This window comes from Sander lucioperca, chromosome 20 (assembly GCF_008315115.2).
Source record: "Sander lucioperca isolate FBNREF2018 chromosome 20, SLUC_FBN_1.2, whole genome shotgun sequence".
Lineage (NCBI taxonomy): Eukaryota > Metazoa > Chordata > Actinopteri > Perciformes > Percidae > Sander > Sander lucioperca.
The window spans coordinates 2,261,560-2,280,301 of record NC_050192.1 but is presented as its reverse complement, the minus strand read 5'-3'; the positions used below and the strand labels follow the sequence as shown (position 1 = coordinate 2,280,301).

At 43.8% G+C, this 18,742-nt stretch overlaps 1 protein-coding gene across 4 annotated transcripts in view; it reads right to left on the bottom strand.

Annotated features, from left to right (window-relative positions):
- Positions 1 to 2,139: 2,139 nt before the first annotated feature.
- Positions 2,140 to 18,742, bottom strand: part of net1 (neuroepithelial cell transforming 1) — a 44,165-nt gene continuing 27,562 nt past the window's right edge. For 3 of the 4 annotated variants that reach the window (XM_031306533.2, XM_035995952.1, XM_031306534.2), the window contains 8 exons: positions 6,583 to 6,690; positions 6,265 to 6,429; positions 5,710 to 5,772; positions 5,298 to 5,471; positions 4,694 to 4,951; positions 4,416 to 4,586; positions 4,027 to 4,213; positions 2,140 to 3,913 (listed from right to left, as the gene is read on the bottom strand). In XM_031306533.2, coding sequence (XP_031162393.1) covers positions 3,453 to 3,913; positions 4,027 to 4,213; positions 4,416 to 4,586; positions 4,694 to 4,951; positions 5,298 to 5,471; positions 5,710 to 5,772; positions 6,265 to 6,429; positions 6,583 to 6,690 — 1,587 coding nt within the window. In that variant the 3' untranslated portion in view covers positions 2,140 to 3,452. Of the gene's footprint in view, positions 3,914 to 4,026; positions 4,214 to 4,415; positions 4,587 to 4,693; positions 4,952 to 5,297; positions 5,472 to 5,709; positions 5,773 to 6,264; positions 6,430 to 6,582; positions 6,691 to 9,471; positions 9,778 to 18,742 lie in introns of those variants that run through there. The other variant, XM_031306535.2, reaches the window with a different exon arrangement.

Here is an 18,742-nt window from a genome sequence, read left to right as displayed (position 1 = left end):
GTTGATATACACTTTGTTGCAAGTTAGACAGTGTGCGGGAGTTTCTCTGCAACTTTTGACTTACATATCCCCCTCGGACGCACCTGTCTCACGTTATAGGTGTGCGAAGTATTTTTCTGCAAAAAAATTAACAAATAATTTGAAGGCCCTCCTGCAGTAACTCTGAGGACCCGCCAAGATCTCCAAAAGTGCCACTTTGTTTTGTAACAGCAGCTGACATTTAGTGTGGCATCCTAAAATCAGCCTCAGCCACTTCATTGGCTTGTTCAGCAGGGATGTCACAACACTTCGGTTCGGCCTCCAACACTGAAATAAACAACCTCTTTCTGTCTTTGCATGGATGGAGGGCAGACAAAAATACATCTAGGTTTAATTTAAGCATACTGGTTCCTACTCAGTCAAAAGACTTTGGGGGGGGGTCTCAACAATAATACTTGTTGTCTTTTACCTTTAAACCACAATCAAATGAGCAAACTGATTTGAATTTCCATTTTTTAGGAAAGTACTTATTGTTAATAAGGGTATGGTTTATGTATTATCAAATTTAATACCCATAAATACTGGCAAATGGACAGTACAATGACCTATTTACAAAAAAATAGGACAGGAGTGTTTTATTTTCCCAGCTTGCTGTTTGACTTTCATCACAGGCCGAGTTAGGGTTCTAACCCAGGAACTTAGCAGCACCCATTTCACTAACTATAATGCTGGTACATGTCCAACTTCCATTAAAGTAAATAGACGACTGTGTGGAGAGCATGAGCGAATGTTTGGAGAATGCTCTCAGTTTCTCAGAGGCAGACACGAGGCCTTTTGCCAAGCAGACATATTAAAAGGGAAGAAAATCTGCCTTGCTCCAGCACAGACCTGTTTCACAGTCACAAAGCTCGCTGATGGCTGAAATGAAGCTGTCTCTCTTCATTTTCTTCCAAGTGATTACCCAACTAGACAACAGTAGATGAACTGAGCTTCCAGTTTTAAATCCTTTAAACCCAATCTGTTTATTAAAACATTTCAGAGGCTCTTGTAGACCATTTAGTCTTCCAAATGGAAAGCACAGACCTGACAAAGGGAGGTTTTTCTTTCAATAAAAACTCTCCATCGACTAATAAGTTTGTTCAAACAGGGACCAGGCAGAGATGTCGCAGTTTGAAAAAAAAAAACCTGACTGATTCCTACGCTGCAAATGTTTCTCTTGGCACCTACATGGAACTGACTGTTTGGTTAAGAGTTAAGCATGGTCATAAATCAATGGGTATCTCCTTCTTCTGCCTTTATTCAAAGACACTCTACAAGTGTTATGTGAGTTATACAACCTGACCTAGCCCAATGAGGATGTGCAAGCTGTTGTGTCTATTTTAAAGTCTATAAAAAGAATAGTTAGACATTTTGGGAAACACTTATTTGCTTTCTGGCTGATAGTTAAATAAGAAGATGCACTTGTCACCTTACTCTTTCTGTACAACTCTAATGTCTGTCCAATCACTACGAAGCTAGAGCCAGTAAGCTTAGTTTAGCATGAAAACTGGCAGTCGGTTAGCTTAGTTTAGCACGAAAACTGGCAGTCTGTCAGCTTAGTTTAGCACGAAAACTGGCAGTCGGTTAGCTTAGTTTAGCACGAAAACTGGCAGTCTGTCAGCTTAGTTTAGCACGAAAACTGGCAGTCGGTTAGCTTAGTTTAGCACGAAAACTGGCAGCCGGTTAACCAAGTTTAGCACGAAAACTGCCAGCCGATTAGCTTAAGTTTAGCATGAAAACTGCCAGCTGGTTAGCTTAGTTTAGCAAGAAAACTGGCAGCCTGTCAGCTTAGTTTAGCACTGAAACTGGCAGCTGGTTAGCTAAGTGTAGAGTGCTGAAGAATGATCTGACTACACTGATTGCCTATCTATTCTGGAATAGGGGAAAAACATTCTGGCTTGTTTGCTTTTCTTTAAACCAATTAAAACTGCCCTAGGCAGCGCTAAGCCCCAGATGCTGCAAAAGTACCCTGGCAAAATATATAGTGGAAGGGGAAGAACATCCAGCAGTGTTGTAAGGCTTTATCCCAGCAATGTAAATCCGTTGAGCCAGACTAATGTTGATGTGAATAATCGCAGTTCTTCAGAGAGAAAAAAACCCATAAAGACATGAAACCAAAAGTTCAGTTGCAAATCTTACACAGATCTTTATTGTTCTTTAATTACATACAGTTCGTAGCAACAAGTTGCCCTTTTCTCTTTCTTCTCTTTTTCTCATCTTGTGCACATTACAAAAACCTTTTTGTGTATCCCTTCCCCTACATACTTTTTTCCATCGATTTCACTCACTTGATGTTTACCATCTATCATCCATCTATGAGCAAGATATCGCATCATTTACACATGAAGTTAATGGAGTTAAACATCTTGCATTGGCAATCTATTTCAGTTCCAAAACACAGCTTTATCCATCTTTTCTCTTTTCCCTTCTGCCTTCAACAACATTCTCTTATTTCCATCTTGTACATGTTTTACTGTCTGTGTAAATACATCCTGCTGCCTCTACTGTTACACGCAGTGTCCACAACTAAAGTTCCATGCAAGATGCTACACTGAAAAGTGATCCGTTTCATCCTGAAAAATCCGCTTTTTCAAAACCAACATGGCTCAGTTCAAAATTTTGTTTCAAAACAAAACTCCTCATCTCTCGTCATGATTCGACATCGGATGATTTACGACCACTATACTTCATAGTGATGTTTGTTCAAACGGAGAGAGACTGAAGTCTCATATGTCACTGGATTTAAATTAATGCCTCTGACTGCAGTAAATGCAGAAAAAAAGTGTCCAGGTCCTTATATCTGTCATTAAAGGAATGTATAAAAATAAGACGTGTCTTCTGATTAATCTCAAAATCAGACTTTTACAGAGAGCTTTGTGTAGTACATCATCATCTTTTAGGGGGGGTTCTCCTCCTTTCTTGCCTGCTAAACATGCTCACAATTTCAAACAACCTCACCTAAAAGCTAAAACAGTGCTGCTTTATGATACCTACAAAATACTACAATACATTTTAGAATATAAAAGTGTAAAACTTTCATCAGCCCCCCCAAAAAGGTCTAAAATAATGCTTAAATATCAAATTAATAGTAAACAGGATTGAATGCACCAACTCTATCCTTGTCAACACGATACACACACACACACACACACAGATTTGTGTGTGAAATGTGCGTTTGCTTCTCATTGGGCTTCCCTTTTCAGAGCTGGTGGAAGCCGTGCATGTCTCTCCAGAATACTGTCTCTCTGTGGGATGCACGTGGATGGAGGGGGTCAGGTAAATAGCTGCCGAAGAGGACAGTAACACAGAACACTGTTTTAATAATACGCACGCACGCAGACACACATAAATACAAGTCCCACGCTTCTCCACGTTGTTTGTCTTTTTACAAAAATGTCCACCCAGGAGTCCATTTTTCTCCTTTTCACCTCACTTCACACCATAGTCTCTTTTCTTTTCCCTAAAGAGCACAGAGACTTCTTGTCCTTTTTGGTTTTGTGCGATGTGAGCGAGGAGAGCGGCGACGTCGAAGAGGACGACGACGGCGTTGACGACGAAGCTGACGAGGAGGAGCGGGACAGAGGGGACTTTGTGGTGGGGCTGGGCGTCGTGCTGTTGCACGGCGTGCTGGGGGCGGACTGAGAGGTCGGCCGCAGGCAGTTCTCGTCCGCTTCCTCCATGTGGACGATGGCGGAGATGGAGGACGGGCGGCGCTTGGAGCGGGCGTCGCTCGCCGGTGGGGACGGCGCCGAGGGCTCGCCGAGCGGCCGGTGGACGGAAATGGCGCTGCGCAGGCAGTTCAGCCACTGCTGCTTGTGGAAGACGTCGTTGACCTGCAGGGTGTGGGACTGCGCCTGGCTCGGGTCTTGGGAACGCACGCGGAAAATGTTCTTGGCTGTGGAAGAGAATGGGGAAAAAAGTGGAATTAGCAATCTGCTATATTTAACAGAAGACAATTTATATTCCTACATTAACGGCTATAAACCTTTTATAAAACACAAGCCTTACCTTTGTCTGAGTTGCTGAAAGCGCCTCTGAAGGATCCACCCATTCTGACATCTCCGTCCTGCAGGTCGTCCAGCAGGAGATCGTGCACTGGGATTGGCTGCCGGTAAACCTGGAAACACTGGCGCTCGTTCCTGGTGACGGGGCGGGTCAGAACCAGCAGCTCGGTGAACAGGAACACATGCAGCTTCTGGAAGGAAACAACAAAAACAAGGACAAAAATTAAAACCAGATATTTATTTTCTACAAGATGTTTTCGGTTATCAAAGTTCATACTAGGGGTCAGTTATTGCCTGATTGCCTTGTACGGGACATGAGGCTTGTGTTGATGAGTGAAGAGGCAGCCATGTATCGATGAGAGGAAAGAGTGTGTGTGTGTGTTTTTTGCTCACCGTGCCGCTCTTGTTCCGCAGCTCGCCGTGACACAGCAGGCTCTTGCACTGCTCGATCAGAGGGTCTCTCTGCTTGTCGTCCAGATACTCCAGCTTGTCGATGTAGTACTGGCACTCGGACTCTCCCTTCTTCATGTTGATGTCAGACAGCACGCCCTGCATGATGGTGATCTGCACACACGAGGAATCAAAGCAATTACCTTCTGCGTTAAGATAACGGATCTAAAAGATAACGTAAAGGTCCTGTGGTTAAACTTGAATCCGGTTCCTTGACTTACCGCTTCCTCCAGGCTGGCGGCGTCCGGGTGCTCTGCCGCGGTGTGTCTCAGGATCTCTTTGAGCAGCAGTGGGTACTTGACCAGGCGCGAGCGCGGGATGTCCAGGAAGCTCCACAGGTCCAGCTTCCTGCTGAAGGGCGACTCGAGGCAGCGCTGCAGGAAGTCCTGCACGCGCGGGTCCTGCTTCTTCTGGTCCAGCAGCGCCTTGGCAGCCAGCTGGTTGCTGCAGTAGTTCTTGTAAGCGTTAAGCCTTGGCAGCTGGAGGGGAGACGAGACACTTACTAACGCTGCCTGTCTTTACTGGAAAAACACGGCTGAACTTTGACAGAATCGAAGACAGGGCCGGGTAACGAATTCAATACTTTTTAGGCACCGACCAAATTGCCTCCTTAGTATCGAAAAAGTACCCAATACCCAATTTCAATCCCTAAAGAGTAAATCTCATCTGCGTTCTCATAATTTCATAAAATTTCATAAAATTGGTATCAAAAAAAGGATCATTTAGGGAATAGGCATTGAAGTCACGGTATTGGTATCAACATTTTTTTGAACGATACCAAGCCCTAGTCGAAGAGGCTGAGGTCCTTGGTGACGGGACACTTACCCAGTCTACGACAATCTGTCCGATCCGGCCCACAGTCCCGTCTGGCGCCGTGGCTTTGGTGAGCTGCGCCAGGAAGTCCTCGTGCAGAGGGATGTAGGCGTCCAGGTTGCCGAAGATGTGCGTGAGCTCCTCCTCTGACATAATGGAGAGCTTCAGCATCGGGTCGTGGTACGCCTGTGCACGGGAGAGGAGCCAAACACGTCAAATAACAACATCCCATCAGGCCAAAAAGGGGGATGAATGCTATGAATAGCTTGTAAAGAGCAGTAAGGGTACGAGAGAAAAGGACGAGGAATAATTCCTGTCTTTTTATAGTTCCTGGCTTGGCTGTGTGGGAGGCCTGCCAGACTTTGATTTAATGCGTTTGCTTAATATATACTCCCTCTGCCTCAGAGATTTATAAAGCACAAACCTTGCGTGCGAGCTGGAGGTCCTCAATCAGGTCCTGTTCTCCACGATACAGCTCAAATATGGCCTGAGGAAGGGGAGGAGGAGACACAAAAAGATGCTTTTTTAGCCAACCACATGAATCAGGATGTCATTACATTATTGTAACCGATAGCCATTAGATTACATGTAAAACTGCACTGGTGCCAAACGACTGAAATCTCTCTGGCTGCTCTCTCCCACTCTTTCTTGCTCTCTGTGTGTAAAAGTGTACAAAGTTTATGGCTTCTGACAGTTGGCTAAGATGTCTGACATATGCAGGACAAGTGGGGATGACGGGCAGGAGAGCGCTAGTTTGTTGGCATGTCAGGTATATGTGAGCTTACACAGACTGGGAAATGAGCCCGGGGAGGCTTTTAGCCCCATTTAGACCGTTTGACACAAATACTACAGGGATATGTGGAACTAGCCTGGTAGACGGGAAGAATTCACCACTGTCTGGCTCCTTGGCGTCCTAACCATGACCTACAATTTGCCCGCCGTTTCTACTGTATGTTCATGTCTCAGTGCTGATTCTCACCTCCTGCCGCTTGATTTCTTTGGTAGAGAAAGTTCCCTTCTGGTGGACATCTAGCGTCTCTGACCACAGCATGCTGTTCCTCCTTTTGGGCGGTGTGGGGGCCGCTGCCTTGCTGCAAGGCTTCTGGGGCACGCCCGGCGACTTGCCATCGCCCCGGAAAGAGGCCTGCACATGGGAAAAGAGGAAGCCCCAGATGTCAGACATGTTGCAATTGCAAGTCAAGTTGTTTGGTGCAACATGCAGAATAGCAAAAAAGGTGCCCTTTGCCCTGAGGAGTTTCCTTTTTTGGGGGGGAGGTTTAATGTCACGGGAGCTTACCTGGATGGTTTGGCCGAAGCGCCGGACGGCCCCATTCTTCACCGGAGATATGAGGTTGGCTAGCGACGTCACCCTGCCGAGAGGACGGACCCGCTTAGTGCTGGGTTCCTGAGGAAGCAAAATGGAAGGAGATATTAGTCGGGCAATTTTATCACAGCTCTTGTCAAAGAAACGTCGGAACATTGATTCTGCGTGCAGCGACACAGAACGAATCGATCAGTAATGCCAGATATGACATCGTCAGACCTCAGCAGTAAGTCCAGTCTACGCTTCCTTTGGGACTTCCTTGATTAAAACACATCAAGTCAAGTCATAAATCCTCATTATTGACTTCACTCCCTGCTTTGGGGCGAGGAAATAGGAGTAGCTGGAGCCGGGGTCGAGCCGCAGACAGAGATACTGAGGAGGAGGAAGCAGCCCCAGCAGCTGTTGGCTCTATCATGTGAAGAGTCTTGCAGCCAGGCCTGCCCACTGAACACAAAGACCCTTTCTGACTGCTGATCTGGAAGGGGAAGGGGGTTTGGAAGAATGCCAGGAATGCACAAGAACCTGCTCTCAGCTGTTCAACACCCCTCCCTGCACACTCGGCTACTATCTGGCCCGACAACAGCTATTACTCCACTTGAGAGTGGATCTGCTCCATCACTAAAACAGTGTGAGATAAATACATCCTGAGTGCTCCGGCGCTTTAACTGCCTTTCCCAGGGAAACCGAGCAGTATGGACAGTGTGTCAGGACTGTTCAGTAAAAGCAGACCACCGCTGTGAGTCGGGGAAGGCAGCAGCGGTCGTAAACAGACAGTGAATCTGTCCCCTCTAGAGTGTTTACTCAGTGCAGCGTCGCAGGGGGTGCACGGCGGTGTTTGCGGCTGCGAGTCGAGACAGGCTCTCCAACAGGCCTCGCGTGAGAACAGCACTACACCTGGGCCAGGTGACCCCTCCCCTCAACCAGCCCCGAGGCTGAGAGAAAGGAGAGAGCTGCTTGGATTTGTGCCAACAACAACAGGCTGCGGGAATCAAAGAGCTGCAGACCTGAAGTAATGATTTCAGCCCACAGAGCCTCTTCGAAAAACATGACATGATGAGACAGCTCCGGCCATAATTTGCGTTCCCAAAAGTTTGCACTGCCCGCAAAACATTTAGCATTTTAAGAACTTCACACTAATGAGGGCTCTTGCTCTCTGAAATGAAGCACCGCAACAGCTAAAAAGCCGTATGAGTTTTCTCCTGACTCAGGCCAAATGGGATTTTGCCTTGGCTCAGCGAATCTGGGAAACAGAGCAGCCATTGAGGCTCCGGGCTCTGCGGACACAGCTGTGGAACAGATCCGCTCAGTCAGGCGTGGCCTAAGGGCTGCGGCCGAGTCGCGTTCTGCTCTGGGTCTCCACATCAGACCAGAGCAGACAGACAGCCTTGAGAACTCAGCAAGCCCTCTAGTGGCAGGGGCCAGCAAACAGATGCCACATGCGTACTGCTTTGACTGTGGTCCACATACAGAGACAGAACTCCTTTGACTGGTCTGTGGGGACTAGACTTGCCTAAATCTAATTTGTGACATTTTAATGCCAGTGGACAAAGAAAATAAAGTCAAGACCTAAAGTTTCAGTTGGGTGGGGGTTTCCAAAGTAAATACTGGAAACGCGTGCTGGCCATTTAGCCCTTCCTGTCCTTTGGGAACTGGCCCCAGAATAACAAAAGACCACTGGTCCCACTCTTTGTTTATCAGCAGTGCAGACAGAGAAAGTTGCTATTCCTGGCGGTTTGACCCAGGAACTCTGTGGAGTTACGGCGAGTCAGGCTCACTTCAGGAAACCAGACGGATCCGGGGGTTTGTGCTGCTGCTCCAGATAACTATCATCAGGGGAACATGTGCGGTGCGCTGCTTAAACTCCTGACCTAAGGTTACAAACTTTATACACATCAGGAGTTCTTTCAGGGATAGCAAAAGTGCTTCCTGTGCTTTCCCTTTGATGGAACCTCGTGTGTGCTGTGAGCTAATACCCCAGATGTGATTACAGCACAGCTTGAGCTGATAGCAGCGCAGAGCAGAATGCGAATGAAAGAGTCGAGGTCGTCAATAAGTCAGCACAGAGTGTCTCATGTGTGCAGTTGTGTGAGAACAGGACTCGCTTCATGAATTGTTCTTAGACTTCTGCTTTATCGAGTGGCTTACGGTCAATGAAACCACATCTTCCCTGAAATCGCTTTCCGAAAGAGAACCATGCAAGCCTCAGAAAGGGGAAGAAAGAAGCTAAAGTAGTGATTTTTTTTTTTTTTTTTTTAAGTACAGCTGGGTTTCTACTCCTGTGTTGCCTTTAATTGTGTCTGCAGCTGAAGGAATGCTCTCAGGCTGCTGTGCTGAATTTGCATCAAAGATAACTTGCGCTTTCTTTTCAAATGTCAGCGGTCAAACGCAAAGTTGTTCTAGACAGAATGGTTGTTGACTGAGAGTTTACTCCCTGCCGCTTCGCTGTTTGTGGTACCTTTGAGCCTACAGACTCTCCATATCCCACCAAGGATGAGCTGTCTGCTGGGATGCATTATTTAAGAAGAGCCGGGGGAATACACAACACTGAGGGGGGTCAGCGCACTGTTACCAACTTCATAGGTGCAGTGTAATCCAATGATTAACTTTTTCCAAGGTTAGGCGGTATCTCAGGCTCAAAGTCTCATCTTACAGGAACAAGGCATTTGAAAGCACACACACCAACACTGTGTGCCCAAGTGAGATAACAAAAACAGGGTAAGGCGGTGATTCACTCACAATCTGACACAAAGATATGACCTCATCTAGGTGAGTTCCTGACAAACATTGGGTGAAAGAAAGGCACAGGTAACAGCTGAACAAAGTAGAAACTACCCCACAACGTGTGTTATTTCTGCATCTCACCTCTGACTCCTTGTTGGCTTGGTTCTGGTAGTCTATGACTTGCAGAGTCCGTTTGATAGGCACCAAGCTACCCAGTTCATCGTAAGCCACCATAGCTTTCAATAAAAACGCAATATCCTTTTTTTTCCCCCTTTAATCCTGGCGTGTCAGTTTCAAGTAATCCACATCAGAGAAAACGAAGTCGACGAAAATCAAGGGTTGCGTGAGTAGTAAAAACTTAAATAAATAAATACTCCTTCCCCTCATGGGCCAGGGCTTTCTGAAAAGCTCCTCTCACACAGTTTCTAAACTTTGGTCTGAGTTGGCTGAGGGAGGGAGGGCTTTATACCAGTATACCAGACAGGGAGGAGCAAAGGCTCTGCTCAGCCCTCATGGCTGCAGATCAGGTTTACTTACTTGGAAGTGGGCAGAAGCTGCTTGCAGCCTCTGTGGAACCATCCACTGAGAGCATAAACAGTAGTGAGAAATTAATTCAAGATCATGGGTAAAGCTTACTGTTAAACAAAAATGACACAAACAACGCTGATGAGGGCAAATGAATGTTGGAAAAGAGACAGAACCTTAACGAACATTATATGGGGTTTTTTTCCTCACAGGACAGGGTGAAAGTTTGCAGTAAAGCCTGAGGAATGATCACGTTTGGAGTTCTGAACACATTTTTGATAATTGAGAGTCAACAAGCTGAAACTGTAAGAACATTTCAGCAGATATTTGGGCTTTATTTGGATGTAAACACACAGCAGAAACATTATCTGCAATGATTGCTCACATTTGTTGTGTTATGAAAGAGCTGGAAAAGGATAAGCTGCTGAAGCTGCAGTTTAAAAGCTTTACTATCAAAGATGATAGTACGTGCAAATATAAAATAGTGATTTTTAAACAGTAAACTGGAAATCATTGTGGATAGTAATGATTACAGCTGAAACTGTTAAATGATAATTACAAAATGTTGCCAGGTATTTTTTTGTAAGTCTTTTATTATGCTAAAAAGGCATATATCTTTTGGTTCCAGCTTCTCAGATGTGAGGATCCACTGCTTTTCTCTGTTCCACTGTTTTCTGTCATTTTATAGACCAAATTATTCATTGAACAAAAGGATTGCTAAATCAATGATGAATTCAGTTACTACGTATATGTTTACACCAATACAGATTATCTGGATCAATCAGCCTCTTGATCTACCTTATCTTTGACAACAGTTGATTTATCTTTCAGAAATAGATGACAGTGTTTGATCACAAGAAAACTGCACTTGTGAGTTGATTCCGTTTCTATTCACGCTTTATTTTACCACATTACTGTGCTCATTGACGACAGTTACCATCATGATGAGATAAAAGTCTTATCAAAGTCACGGCTGATTTGACAAACATGAAAGAGGGAGTATTTTGTCTCAACTTTAACCAAGCCTTTTTATCAGGTACTCAAAAATGTTGAAACTTGATGGCTAATTCTGTTCAATATACTAATTAACTCACTACAAAGTTATTAGTACTGGGTCATTTGCAGTTAGCCAATTATCAAAGCAGTTTGTGATCTGAAGGCCAGTGGTCTGTGGCCTTTGCTTTAAAGAGAGCCCTTATCAGACTCATCAGCTGAACTGGGGGAGGTGATCAATTAGAATATCAATAGCAGGGGACACTGTGACACACTCAGGCCAGATGTTTAAACTGAAACCTATGTATTGAATACCACTAAGGGGGTGGGGGGGGGGGGGGGGAGTGTGGCTGCAACTGCCACCCATATGTTGATTGGACTAATACTGGGGGGAAAGGGTAACATGTCGGCCAGTTTCAGTAAAGACACAGAAAAGAAGCCTAAATCTAACTTGTGGTTCTGTTTTATGCATGTGTGCGCATCCATGGGGGGGGGGTGTGCGCATGGCTGAAGGACAACCACACCTGAAACCACAGACTCTACACACCCATGCAGTTGGTGCACAAATGCACAGCAAAAAGTAGAGTTGTTAGGTCTGAAGGAGTAAAGAGGAGGGTGTCACAATGTGTGTGTGTGTGTGTGTGTGTGTGTGTGTTTTGTGCAAAAGGACAAGCCAGTTGATGGCTCTGCTCCATCCTCCTGGGTCAACATGGAGGTGTGAAACAGGACAGGGGCTTCATGCTGTTGCAGTGTGTGTGTGTGTGTGTGTGTGTGTGTGTGTGTGTGTGTGGTGACAAAACACAGATGCTGATCAGGAGGTGTATAGATGTTGACACCTTTGTTCTTTGGGTTTGTTGACGGAGCGGTCAGGAAGGGCTCATCTGCTGCAGACCAACAGGACACTGGTTTACATCATCCATAAAACCACCGAAACAAAAGTGTGGTTGATGGTTGAAGGGACTTCAGTTATGAGAACAAATTCATATTTGGGTTTCAATGAGGAAAAAAAAAAAAAAAAAAAAAAATAGACAGCAGAGCGAAAAAGTATGCAGACGGAGGAGTCAGAGAGGATCGAATAGAAAAATGAATGTGTCTGTCTGTGTGTAGCCTATGCGTGTCTTCAGAAAGACAAGTGTGTGCAGTCCTGCTGTTACTCACTGTGGACGGTCGGAGAGACCTGGGGGCTGAATCAGCTGTACGTCTGGCCCAGGCACTATAAAAAATAAATAAATACTAAACACAACATGGCTCGGCCTGCCTGGCCTCATAGCCTCTAGTCACGCTGAGCTGCAGCTGGAGCACAGACACACACGGCAGTCTGCGCTCAGAGTGGTGGAGTGGGATGAGTAATGCAGTTTCACCGCTGTCTAACCTATGCCGTGCCAGGGATGGACTGAGCCCCGCGGCCCCACGGGGGCTGAGCTCAACCTCACCTCGCCGTGAGCAGCAGAGTACAGGACTCGCAGGGCTTAATTACAGATTTTGGGGAAGACATTAAGCAGACAGCTCTGGGCGAAGCAACACGGCTGAGTGCTGACTGACTTAAAACAACAAGAGGGCGGTGGAGGTGCTGCTGCCCTCTGCTGATGGAGGTCAGCAACAGGAAGGTGGGGGGGACCCAGGGCTTTTCCTGGCTCAGAATGGGCCTTTGGTGGGGGGGACTATGCACGGCAGTAAGCATGATGGGTCGGCGTACAGTAAAGGCAATTCATTTTTTGTTCCCTTTGGGGTTTCCCCAGTGGCCCACCAGGCCTAAGCCATTTGGGGGTGGGGGAGTTTTTTTAAACTACAGTTGCAGTGGGGCGGCTCGGTTGGAAACTTAGGCGTAGTCATATTTTCAAATATAGTTATATATTAGTTAGCTTTTAGCACTGACCGACTGTAGAGCCCGTTGGAATCTGTCTTATAACGTTTCAGTCGCCCCAAAAAAAGGTGATTAGGCGATCGCAATAATTCAATGCATAATCAGCCAAAGTCCGCATATTTATGCGGGGGCTGCATTTTTTCAAATACGCCGCACTTTCGCTGCATAAATTGCCGATTTCCGCGCAAAATATGCGGATAAAATTTTTTTAAGAAAACGTGCCGCATAATCAAGGATTTTTGCCCGCAACAATCACAAAAAAACTTCTCTTCTCTTTTCTAAATTCTTAATTTTGCGATTCCGTCCATGATTTAGTATCACTGAAACTATTGGGCTCTACATTGATGCTGCCATCAGTCTGGGACCGGCCACAGGCGGGACCTCGTCGACAACGGGCTAAACAACTTGACTGGGGGAAACCCTGACAGAAATCTGACAGAAATCTGTGCATTCTCCTGTTATTTCTGACAAGGTGATAAACATGTAAAAATGTATATATAGCCTAATGCTTGAGTAAATGAAACCCCAATTAACAAGACTGGTCCAAAAATGTCTCTGTGCAGGAAAAACCCTGGAGCCCAACGTTTCGTCTTTCTGAGTAGCAACAAGTGACTCTCAGATCTCTTTATCAAGCCACGACATTTCTTTCACCCCACAGGCCAGAGGACTTTGGAACTCTAGAGCTCTGAGCTCATCACATGTCACTTTACCTTTAAACCATCACTTTATCTTTATATACCATTACTTAACAACTGTTTACACCTCTGCGTGTGTCGGGGTATATACAGTACATGCATATACTTCTCATTATGCAAATAACTATTACTACATTCCATTTTCACACAGTTTGCAATACACAAATTAAATTATACAGTATAATTATATTCATTCAATTATATTCTATTTGTATATATTTTAGCCTCCATCTTAGCTTTCACTATTTTTTTTGTCTCAGATTTTGCTTCTACTTTTGCGTTATTCTCTTCTTCTTATTATTATATTATTAGCTTTTAGCACTGACTTAATGAAGGGCCCTATGGAATCTGTCCATGATTCTGTTATTATCACAGAAACTATTGGGCTCTACATTAATGCTGCCATCAGTATGGGACTGGCCCCAGAGTGGAAGCATCTCCATTGGTTGTGTTTCTCTGACTTGATTAATAAAATAATATATTGATACTAATGTTATGAAAAGGGAAATTCTGTTTGCCCGTAAAGTTCAAAACCACCACCCCCAGAGGGATTAGCAGTATGTGCAGTAAGTTTCTAAATCAGGCGTCCCAGTTAAGGTGTGATTGAGAGATTCTAACTGCTATTAATCCAGTGTTGTGTTCTGAGGGCAAGGGACTATAAATACCTCCACTCCTCTGTGGCTACAGTAAATAAAGACCAAGAGACGGAAGATAGAGACAGTGATCTAATCACACGACTGCCTGTAGAAACAATGACAGCCACAGTTCTCGAACCAGACTAACATACTAGGTTTACTCAACACACTGTTTTTCCTTTTGTCCGTGTTCACACACCCTGAGCAGCGGCTGGTTGCTACCAAACACAGAGAGGTAACAAAGACTCACCGTGCACCCGCCGACGCTCTGCGATGCTGATAGAGCTTCAGCGCGCACACACACACACACACACACACACACACACACTTCCAGGGAACTCAGCTCAGGTGTCTCAACATGTGGATTATTTACATTAAAAAGGTTATTGTGAAAACATTCTCATTCATGCTTAAAGCCACTCAGGGCTTCCACAGTAGAGTGGGGTGATATGATGAAATATACCTTAAGGAGTGAGCCATCACTCCGTTCTTTTTATTCCGTTGTAGCTATTACTGTAAAACCTCTGATGCAACAATCCCATATTGCCTTTTTTTTAAGACTTATTTAAGATTTAAAACTTTTTAAAGACATTTTTAAGACAATTATGAATGGAATTTAAGACCTATATATCGCAACATCAAAAAATAAAAATAAAAGTCATGTCAGAGTGCAGAAACAATGTCTGAAACAATTCCCAGAATTCCTCATTGGCATTATAGGACTGGTGTCTAGATTGGTTGCAATATAAGTTGCATATTGGTCTAATTTGTAGTCATAATACAGCAAATTATAATTGGACTAGCGACAGAAAGAACTACAACACCACGGAATTAAAATAGAACATTGTAAAGCGCTGCGGGAACATTTCAATGAGCATAAGAGGTAGGGAAATTAAGACCTGTTTAAAATCATTTAAGACCTACAACACAATACTTCAGCAAATGTAATACTTTTTAAGGCCTAAAATTTGTTTTTAAAATTTAGACTTATTTAGACTTTAAGACTACCAGTCCTAATAAACAGGTCTGAGCATGTTAATATGCATTTGTCACACAAAGGCAGGGTAAAACTGTCGTGAAGTCATCTTTAAGGCTCGCTGGATCCTTTTATCGGCAACGATGTCTGCACTTTGTCAATTGTACGCCGTAGTGTATGTTGTGTGGGCGTAGTTCAGCAGGCTGCACTTTTTGAAAAATCTTGGTTGAGTGATTAAATAAAATGCAGTCATTATTGACGGTAGCTTGGCTATTTAAAAATGGCGGGTTTGGGGCGCCGGGATAGCTCAGTTGGTAGAGCAGATGCCCATATATAGAAGTTTACTCCTTGACGCGGTGGGTCTGGGTTCGACTACGACCTGGGGCCCTTTGCTGCATGTCATTCCCCCTCTCTCTCCCCTTTCACTTCTTCAGCTGTCCTGTCAAATAAAGGCCTAAATATGCCCAAAAATAATGTTAAAAATTTTTAATAAAATGCCGGGATTGTGCAGGATGTCCCGTGTGTCGCACTCGTTACATCCCTAATAAGTGCTCTTTCGAAACTGACTCATTATTTACCTGCTTTCAGTTTCTTACTACCTGAAGCGTCTTATGCGTCGTGTTGGTTTAGTCTTCTTTGTTTCTATGCAAAAAGGGAAAAATAGTCTGCATGTATAATTCTGAAAGTAAAAACTCAGGGCTTCCACAGTAGAGTGGGGTGATATGATAAAATATACCTTAAGGAGTGAGCCATCACTCCGTTCTTTTTATTCCGTGGTAGCTATTACTGTAAAACCTCTGATGCAACAATCCCATATTGCCTTAATGCAGTCCTGCACATTGATGACGGTGCAGAGAGAGGGAGGTCTATTACGGTCTTTAATCGTATCGTGAACTTAAAATCGTGAATCGTGTCAAATTGGGAGTTGAGTGTATTGTTACATCCTAATAAGTGCTCATTCGAAATTGACTCATTTACCTGCTTTCAGTTTCTTACTACCTGCAGCGTCTTAAGCGTCATGTTTGTTTAGTCTTCTTTGTTTCTATGCAAAAAGGGAAAAATAGTCTGTATGTATCATTCTGAAAGTAATTGCCAATTGTTTGTCTCTGAAAAGTGGAAAAAAATACTATACTACAGTGGAAAGATGCAGCATTTCCATCAAAATGAAAGTGGAGAAGGTTTTTTTTTCCCAGCTCTGAGAGCTGACTGTACATCCCTCATAAGTGCTCTTTCAAAAATTGACACACATTAGTTACTGCTTTCCGTTTGTTAATACCTGCAGTGTCTTATGCGTCACATACTGCAGGGGAAACATGCAGCGTTTCCATCAAAATGAAAGTGGAGAAGGATTTTTTTTGTTCCAGCTCTGAGAGCTGACTGTATTGTTACATCCCTCATAAGTCTTATGCGTCACATACTGCAGGGGAAACATGCAGCATTTCCATCAAAATGATGGATGATGATATGATGAAATATACCCTAAGGAGTCAGAGATCTTCCCATTCTTTTTATTCCGTTGTAGCTATTACTGTAAAACCTCTGATGCAACAATCCCATATTGCCTTAATGCAGTCTCAGATTTTCTGCAGTTTAACCAAGTAAAATTTAAGACTTTTTAAAGACCTTTTTAAGACAATTATGAATGGAATTTAAGACCTATATATCGCGACATCAAAAAATAAACACAATACAACACAATACTTCAGCAAATGTAATACTTTTTAAGGCCTAAAATTTGTTTTTAAAATTTTGACTTATTTAGACTTTAAGAATTTTCAAGACCCCGTGGAAACCCTGAGTCCTTATGACAATATTAGATTGTTGCATCAGTGTTACAAATAAGACATTAGCCAATTACCTTGCAGATAAATGTATTACCCATTTTTTTGTTTATTTTATCTATAGTTTCCCAATTGATTTCTTTCAGAAAATGAACTATATCATAATATATATTGATATAGTGAGATCAAATTAGACCACTATACCAGTCCTATTCAACAGGTCTGAGCATGTTAATATGCATTTGTCACACAAAGGCAGGGTAAAACTGTCGTGAAGTCATCTTTAACGCTCGCTGGATCCTTTTATCGGCAACGATGTCTGCACTTTGTCAATTGTACGCCATGGTGTATGTTGTGTGGGCGTAGTTCAACAGGCTGCACTTTTTGAAAAATCTTGGTTGAGTGATTAAATAAAATGCAGTCATTATTGACGGTAGCTTGGCTATTTAAAAATGGCGGGTTTGGGGCGCCGGGATAGCTCAGTTGGTAGAGCAGATGCCCATATATAGAAGTTTACTCCTTGACGCGGTGGGCCTGGGTTCGACTACGACCTGGGGCCCTTTGCTGCATGTCATTCCCCCTCTCTCTCCCCTTTCACTTCTTCAGCTGTCCTGTCAAATAAAGGCCTAAATATGCCCAAAAATAATGTTACATTTTTTTTATAAAATGCCGGGATTGTGCAGGATGTCCCGTGTGTCGCACTCAAGACGGTTCGCTCTGACCAACCTGTGGTCTGGTACTATCCACAACTTTTGCTAATGTAAAACCAAGAAAAGAGCGAGTCGAGCCGCGCCGTGCCACGCAGTGAAAATGCGGCATTAGATAAACCGTGCATGTCAGGTTAGCCTATGGATGTAGGGATAGACCGATTATAGGGCCCGTTTGCAGATTATCTGTATCAGCGTTTTATTTGCCTGATAACTGATAAAGTTAATGAATTAAAAAGTGGTCTACTTTAGCTCGGCTCCAGCTCTGTGTCTGTCCCTCTGCTCCGGTTTCTCTCCCCACTGAGTCTAACTTAATGTCCCGCCCACAACACTATCTGACTATCTTCTACTGGGTATTATGTTCAAAGTTTCTCATTTATTAAATAATTGCTTAAAACATTTAAACTAAGTTTTGTGTTGAAGTTTGTAACATTCCAAATCTCGGTTATGGGTTTCATTAACTACCAATAATCGGCCTTGAAAAAACGGTATCGGGCGATCCCTACATGGATGTATAGCTCATGTAGCCTGCGTGACCCTAAAACTCAAGAATGTACAGAATTGTAAGGAATTTTGTGTACCAGTACACTGTAAGAAAAGTCTGTAGAAATACGAGCTAATATGCTGCGTTGATATGAAGGCATTTTCTGTAACGATTCTTCACAGGTGTTTTTCCGTATTTAGATTTTTTGGATTAGCAGAAATGTCCGTTTAAAAAAAAGGTACAGAGGATGTACTGTACATCTACAGAATTTTCCATTTTTGAATTAACAGAAATGTCTGTAAACGGAAAAACGTACTGGTAATTTTCTGCCAGGACATTATCCGGATTTTTTTTTCTTACAGTCTACACTCCTAATCACAGACAGTGCTGAGAAAATTAGTGGAGCAACTATTACCTTAGTCGATTCAATGTTTCAGTCATTTCTATAAGCTAAAATGCAAAAACGTTCTAGTTCCAGCCTCTCACAGCAATAAATATATATTTTCTTCTGGTTGGGGACTGTTGGTCAAAAACGACACTCTAAGACATCACCTCGGGCTCGGAGGAATCGGGATGGAAAATAACGGGCCGACTAATCAATAATGAAAGTAACGAAATGAGTTGCAGCCCTGATCGTAGCAAACGAGCATTTTGTCTTCTTTAGATCACGTTCTTCAGAGTGAATTTCCTCTGTTGCCATCAAGATGGCAAAAGTTGTTTCGTTATATTTTACCTGCTTTCAAAACTAATCG